This window comes from Culex quinquefasciatus, chromosome 1, assembly GCF_015732765.1.
Source record: "Culex quinquefasciatus strain JHB chromosome 1, VPISU_Cqui_1.0_pri_paternal, whole genome shotgun sequence".
Taxonomy (NCBI): Eukaryota; Metazoa; Arthropoda; class Insecta; order Diptera; family Culicidae; genus Culex; species Culex quinquefasciatus.
Window position 1 is genome coordinate 65990569 of NC_051861.1, and position 6822 is coordinate 65997390.

A 6822-nucleotide genomic window follows, 5' to 3' on the forward strand; every position below is an offset into this window, starting at 1 on the left:
TTTTTAACGCTTGAGAAACGACGGGGACTTTTGGTGGCACTGGTCGCAGACGATTGCGTCCGCCGAAGTAGGAACCGGTGCGCCTTGATGTGGACCGGGTTCGTGGTTGTGCTGTTATGCACTGCTGTGACGTCATCGGATGCCGTCCGCTTCATGACGTCAGCACACCCAACCTTACCGTCGACGGCGATAGCGTTGATGGACGCCATCGGACGAGTTGGATGTTTCGCCGGGATGACGAATTCCGGCTGCGTGTCCTTCACCCTTCGTTCCGTGCAGCCTCCGCGGGATGAACTGCAAGCGGAACGGTCGACCGCGTCGGCGGGACCTTTGGAGGAGGACGATGCTCGTGCCACTTGGTGCGCTCCACACGGCTGCTGACGACATCGCTGCGAACTCACCGGTTGCTGCTGGAACCGCTGCTGTGGGTCGCACCTGTGCGAATGTTGTTGTTGGAGCCGCTGCTGGAGTCTGCTGGTCACGAGTTGCTGCTGGGGAAGTTGCTGGTGGATTGGCAGGGTGAAGTCCGTCGGCAGCTTCTGCTGCTGCGCCGTTTTGACAGGCGGATCCTTGGCGGCATCCACGACGAACGCGATGGCTGCCTCCTCCATCGCACTTTTCTTCCCCCGCGTGGGGAGCAAGTTTGTCCGGTGATCGAACCGGGTCAAACTCGCGAAGAACACCTCGTCGCCACTGTTACGACGTGCCCCGCGGAGTTGATCGTGGCCACCGGCCACGAATAAAACACACGACGTAAACGATTAAAACTATTTATTTACACAGGTCGGGAGAAGACATTCTCCACGACCACACAGAACAAGATCTGGACGAACAAGAACGAATCACAATATGAATGACGATAACAACAGATTAAAAACAGTTGAGACTGTTGTTGACATCTCCGGATGACAACTGAGTTGTCACCGGAGAGCCCAGTGTAAATACTCTGGCTGGCATGGCAGTGTTGCCAGAGTACTGTTCCAGTTATCCCAACAACAAGGAACTCCCAGTTTTCACAGGGAATCCTGTTGACTGGCCGATCTTCATCAGCAGTTATAACCACTCTACGCTGACGTGCGGATACACCGACAACGAGAACCTGTTGCGACTGCAGCGTGCGATCCAGGGGAGGGCGAGAGAAGAAGTGAGCAGCCTGCTCCTCAATCCGTCGACGATACCGCAATTGCTGACCTCTCTGAAGCTGCTGTACGGACGACCGGAGCAGATCGTTCACACGATGATCGAGAAAGTACGCGCGACCCCCGCACCGAGAGCGGACAAGCTGGAGTCTCTCGTCTCGTTCGGTCTGGTGGTCCACAATCTCTGTGGGCATTTGAAGGCTATTGGCATGGAGAAACACCTGTCGAACCCCATCTTGCTGCACGAGCTCGTTGCCAAGTTGCCTTCCAACGTAATGTTCAACTGGGCACTCTACCAGGAGCAACTGCCAGAAGTGGACCTTAACGTGTTCGGCGACTACATGTCGAAAATAGCGACCGCTACCAGCGGTGTGACATTGTTCGCTGCGAAGGCTGCCAAGGACGATTTCCGGCCCAAGAAGGAGAAGGCGGCGTACGTCAACACGCACTCGACTGCCGAGCAAGGTCGGCGCAAGGGTGACGACGAGATCAAGGAGAAGCCGACGGACCGTCCGTCTTCGAACATCAAGGTGTGCCCGATGTGCGACAACAGCGGCCATTTGGCGGCCAACTGCTCGAAGTTCAGCAAACTTTGTCTCGACGACCGTTGGAAGCTGGTCAAGGAGAAAAGACTTTGTCGTCGCTGTCTGGTTGCCCACTCGCGCTGGCCGTGCAAATGCGATCCCTGCGGAGTCCAAGGTTGCCAGAAGAAGCATCATCCGCTGCTCCACTACGAACAAGCACCCACGGAAGCGAAGCGCAGCGAGCCCGCAACGAGCGGCGTAGTCGCACTGCATCGTCAACCGACGATATCAACGTTGTTCCGTATGTTGCCCGTCACGTTGTACGGAAAGAAAGGGAATGTAAACACGTTCGCCTTTCTCGATGACGGCTCGTCGGTGACACTCCTGGAGCGGAAGTTGGCGGCAACCCTTGGTCTGGAAGGAAAGCAAGCATCTCTGTGCATCCACTGGACATCCGGCATCAAGAAGAACTTCTCGGAGACGCGGGAGGTTGAGCTGGAGATTTCTGGCGCTGATCGTCCGCAGCGGTTCGTCGCGTCAAACGTGTACACGGTGGACAAGCTCGGACTTCCGGAACAAACGATGGACGTCGCGGCCATGGCGGAACAGTTCGCGTACCTGCAGGACCTGCCGCTATCGAGCTTTAAGTCTGCGGTTCCCGGAATACTCATCGGTCTGAACAACGTGCACCTGCTGGCAACACTGAAACTGCGGGAAGGACGCAAAGGAGAACCGATCGCTACCAAAACGCGTCTCGGTTGGACGGTCTACGGGAGTATGCCAGCGGCTACACAGTCTTTCGCCCATCGCCAGTTCCACATCTCTGAGGAACAAGCCGAAGTTGACCTGCACGAATACGTCAAGAGCTTCTTTGCGGTTGAAAGCCTCGGAGCAATGGCAGTACCGAGCGAGGAGAGCGTCGACGATCAGCGTGCCAACAAGATTCTGTCCGAAACTACCAAACGAGTTGAAGGTGGGCGGTTTGAAACTGGCCTTCTCTGGAAACAGGACTACGTGGAGTTTCCGGAAAGCAGACCGATGGCGGAGAAGCGGATGAAGTGTTTGGAGCGACGCCTGGGACGAGATCCAGCACTGTACGATCAAGTACGAAAGCAGATCGCGGACTTCCAGTCGAAAGGTTTTGCGCACAAGGCGACCGCTGCGGAACTGGACACTTTCGACCCTCGCCGGACCTGGTATTTGCCCCTCGGAGTAGTACTGAACCCAAAAAAGCCCAGCAAAGTGCGCGTGATCTGGGACGCGGCTGCCAAGGTCGACGGCGTGTCCCTGAATACCATGCTGTTGAAGGGGCCCGACCTGTTGACGCCGCTACTGTCCGTGCTCTTCCAGTTCAGGGAGAGACAGGTTGCCATCTGCGCAGACATCGAAGCCATGTTTCACCAGGTGAAGATTCGGGAACCCGACCGCAGCGCGCAGCTGTTCCTGTGGAGGGACTCGCCGGACAAGCCGCTGGAAACCATGGTGACCGACGTCGCTATCTTTGGGGCGACGTGCTCCCAGCCCACTCGCAGTACGTGAAAACCTCAACGCTGACGAACACGAAGCAGATCATCCGAAGGCGGCAGCAGCGATTCGCAACAAGCACTACGTCGACGATTACCTCGACAGTGTCGATACGGCGGACGAAGCAGTTGCGATGGCGCTGGAGGTAGCCGAGGTTCACGCGAAAGCCGGATTCCACATCCGGAACTGGATCTCGAACGACAAAACCGTGCTGGCGCGGATCGGAGCGGTCAACCCTACGACGGTCAAGAACTTCGTGATCGAGAAGGAGAACGGATTCGAGCGTCTGCTGGGAATGGTGTGGCTGCCCGACGAAGACATGTTCTCGTTCGCACTGAGCCTGCGAGAGGACAACATGAAGCTGCTGACTGGAGAGGTGGTGCCGACGAAGACCCAGCTGCTGAGCATCGTGATGAGCATCTACGACCCGAACTGGTTAGTCGCCGTCTTCGTCATCCACGGAAAAATACTCGTGCAGGACGTGTGGCGATCCGGTGTCGGCTGGAAAGACAAAATCCCGGAGAAGCTCATCGGACGCTGGAAGCAGTGGATTGCGCTGCTGCGCAAAATCGAAACGGTGAGAGTTCCACGTTGCTATTTCAAGGATTACGAACCAGCTAGCCTGAAAACATTGCAACTCCACGTGTTTGTCGACGCCAGCGAGCAAGCTTACTCCGCGATGGCATACTTTCGTCTGGAGGATCGCGGTCAAGTCCGGTGCTCACTAGTGGCAACCAAAACGAAGGTCGCACCTCTACAGCCGCTTCCCATCCCACGTCTCGAAGTTCAGTCGGGCGTAACTGGATCGCGCTTGCGGAAGACCATCGAGGACGGACACTCACTCCCTATTTCGAAGGTCGTTTTCTGGTCGGACTCCAAGACGGCACTGCAGTGGATCAGGTCAACCGACCTCCGCCGATTTCGCCCGTATGTGGCGTTCCGGGTCAACGAGATCCTGTCACTGTCCAAGGCCGCCGAGTGGAGATACTGTCCATCGCGCATGAACGTCGCCGACGAAGCTACGAAGTGGGGTAAAGGGACCAACTTTCGACCCCGATGCGCAAGTTTACGTCTGCCACAAGTTCATTTACGGTCAAGAAGAAGACTGGCCCGAAGACTGCCTCGAGCGGGTTGAGGCGACGGAAGAACTCAGGCCAGCGTTCATGTTCAGCCACTTCGTGGTCAAGCCCATCATTCGACTGGATCTGTTTTCGCGATGGGAACGCCTGCTGAGGATGGTCGCCTACGTCCATCGTTTTCTCGCGCGCAGACTGAAGCTGAAGCAGGAAACCTGTCCGGGCGCGCTGACACGTGAGGAGCTGCAGAAAGCCGAATGAAGCCTGTGGCGCTTGGCTCAATCCGACGCTTATCCGGACGAGGTCGCCACGCTGAACCAGAACCTGCTAGTGCCAGCCGAGAAACGAGAGTGTCTGGAGACGTCAAGCAGCATATTGAAGTTGTCCCCTCTGCTGGACGACAGCGGAGTGCTTCGAGCTGGAAGTCGCTTGAGGCCGCCGAGTTCGCCGCGTTTGACGCCAAGTTTCCCGTGATTCTCCCGAACAAACATCGCGTGACCTGGCTGCTCGTGGACTCCTACCACCGAAGATTTCGCCACGCAAACAACGAGACGGTGGTCAACGAGATACGGCAGAAGTTCAACATACCGAAGCTGCGGGTCCTGATAAGGCAGGTGGCGAGTAAATGCTGTTTCTGCCGCATAAAAAAGGCCATCGCGGTGGCACCCATGATGGCACCCCTTCCACGTGTGAGGCTGTCCCTTTCGTGCGCCCATTCACGTTCACAGGCGTGGACTACTTCGGCCCGGTCCTGATCAAGGTTGGACGCAGTGTTGCGAAACGCTGGGTGGCGCTTTTCACCTGCTTGACGATCCGCGCAGTTCACCTGGAGCTCGTCGCGAGCTTGTCAACGGACTCGTGCAAGAAAGCAATCCGCCGGTTCATCGCGCGACGTGGAGCGCCGCAGGAGATATACTCGGACAACGGTACAAATTTCCAAGGAGCCAGTGGAGAGCTGTCGAAGGAATTAGCCAAGGTCAACCACAACGAACTCAGCAGCACATTCACGGACACGCACACCCAGTGGCGATTCAACCCGCCGGCCGCGCCGCACATGGGTGGCTGCTGGGAACGAATGGTAAGATCGGTGAAGGCTGCACTGAGCGCAATCCCGGTGGAACGTAAGCTGGATGAGGAGTCGCTGGTAACCCTACTAGCGGAGGCGGAGCATATGGTCAACTCGCGCCCCTTGACTTTCGTGCCGCTGGAGAGCGCAGACAGTGAGTCCTTGACCCCCAACCATTTTCTCATGCTGAGTTCGAGCGGTGTTCAGCAGGCCGTCAAGGATCCTGTCGGCGTATGCGCGGCTATCAAAAACAGCTGGAACAGTATCCAGCACACACTGGACGAGTTCTGGAGCCGCTGGGTGAAAGAATATCTGCCGACGATCGCGAGGAGGACTAAATGGTTTGAGGAGGTGAGACCAATCAAAGAGGGCGATCTCGTGCTCGTTGTGGACGAAGGACATCGGAACGGGTGGCTGCGAGGACGCGTTGCAGGACGTATCCCGGCAAGGATGGCAGAATACGTCGAGCGGATGTACACACATCGAAGGGTCTGGTGCGTGAGCGAGCAGTCGTCAAGCTTGCTCTGCTGGACGTTGGTGACGCTGAGGATTCTGGTGCAGATCATCATGCGACACGTGGGGGAGGATGTTGCGAGCACACCGTGCCGACTGCGCCGACTGCGCCGACCGTGCCCCTCGGATCATCGCCCAAACGAGATTGAATAAAAATGGTATAGATAAGATCCGTCACGCTGACGCAGGGAAGACAGATAAGAGAAGACGATGATCTCGCAGGTTTAAGGGTATCAGTTGTCAACTAGCAATTAAACAAAATACTAGCAGTTGAATTTTGGTAAATTATATTTTCTGTAATTTCTTTATATTTCTAACCAGAACTGTATTTTTAGCAATTAATTGATTAATCGAGCACTCTGGCTCGTTGATAGAGTTCGTCTGTTTGTGACAAGTGTGAAAGTAGGAGACTAAATGTAAGTTTTGAACTATTAATACGCGAACGAATTTGAACTTAACCCTAACTGAATTTAAATATATATTTTAGCTTTGAGCTATACTCTACCACAAAACCCAGAGTTTGCTACAAGAAGTCCGAATATTTTACGTCGCCAACAAGTATAAAATCACAACTTAGCATAAGGCCATGTTGAATTTCAAAAATCTATAAATCTGGTAAAACTAGTAAATTTAAATAAATTATAAATCTTATTTTAATATCCTTCCGGGATGGGAGTCTAATTCAGTTCCTGAAAATGTAAGTGATCTGATTTTTTTTAAACCTTTTAGTATAAATTGGTATAATACCATGCCAAATAAAAAACTAACTTAATCCACCTATGTGGTTGGAGCCTTCCTCACCCATTACCAACAATGGCTGTACACAAATTTCATCTATTTTTAAGATCCGTAATGAAAAAGTACATAAATATCACTTAAGGGGCCATATCTCGAAACAGGGTTGCCAGATCATCATTGTTTTGGACTCGTTGGAAAGGTCTTTTGATAACCTAACCAACGATGGGTCGGATAGTGGATCC

The 6822-nt window shown here is 54.3% G+C and overlaps 2 protein-coding genes across 2 annotated transcripts; both read left to right on the plus strand.

Annotated features, from left to right (window-relative positions):
• The first annotated feature begins 955 nt into the window (after positions 1–955).
• On the plus strand, positions 956–3202 carry LOC119770112. Its single transcript, XM_038264405.1, has one exon. It carries the CDS (start codon positions 956–958, stop codon positions 3200–3202), a length of 2247 nt encoding a protein of 748 aa, XP_038120333.1.
• Positions 3203–3320: 118 nt separating this feature from the next.
• Positions 3321–5995, plus strand: LOC119770113. Its single transcript, XM_038264417.1, has 4 exons — positions 3321–4218; positions 4286–4498; positions 4567–4884; positions 4992–5995. Exons 1-4 carry the CDS (start codon positions 3321–3323, stop codon positions 5993–5995), a joined length of 2433 nt encoding a protein of 810 aa, XP_038120345.1.
• Positions 5996–6822: the final 827 nt, after the last annotated feature.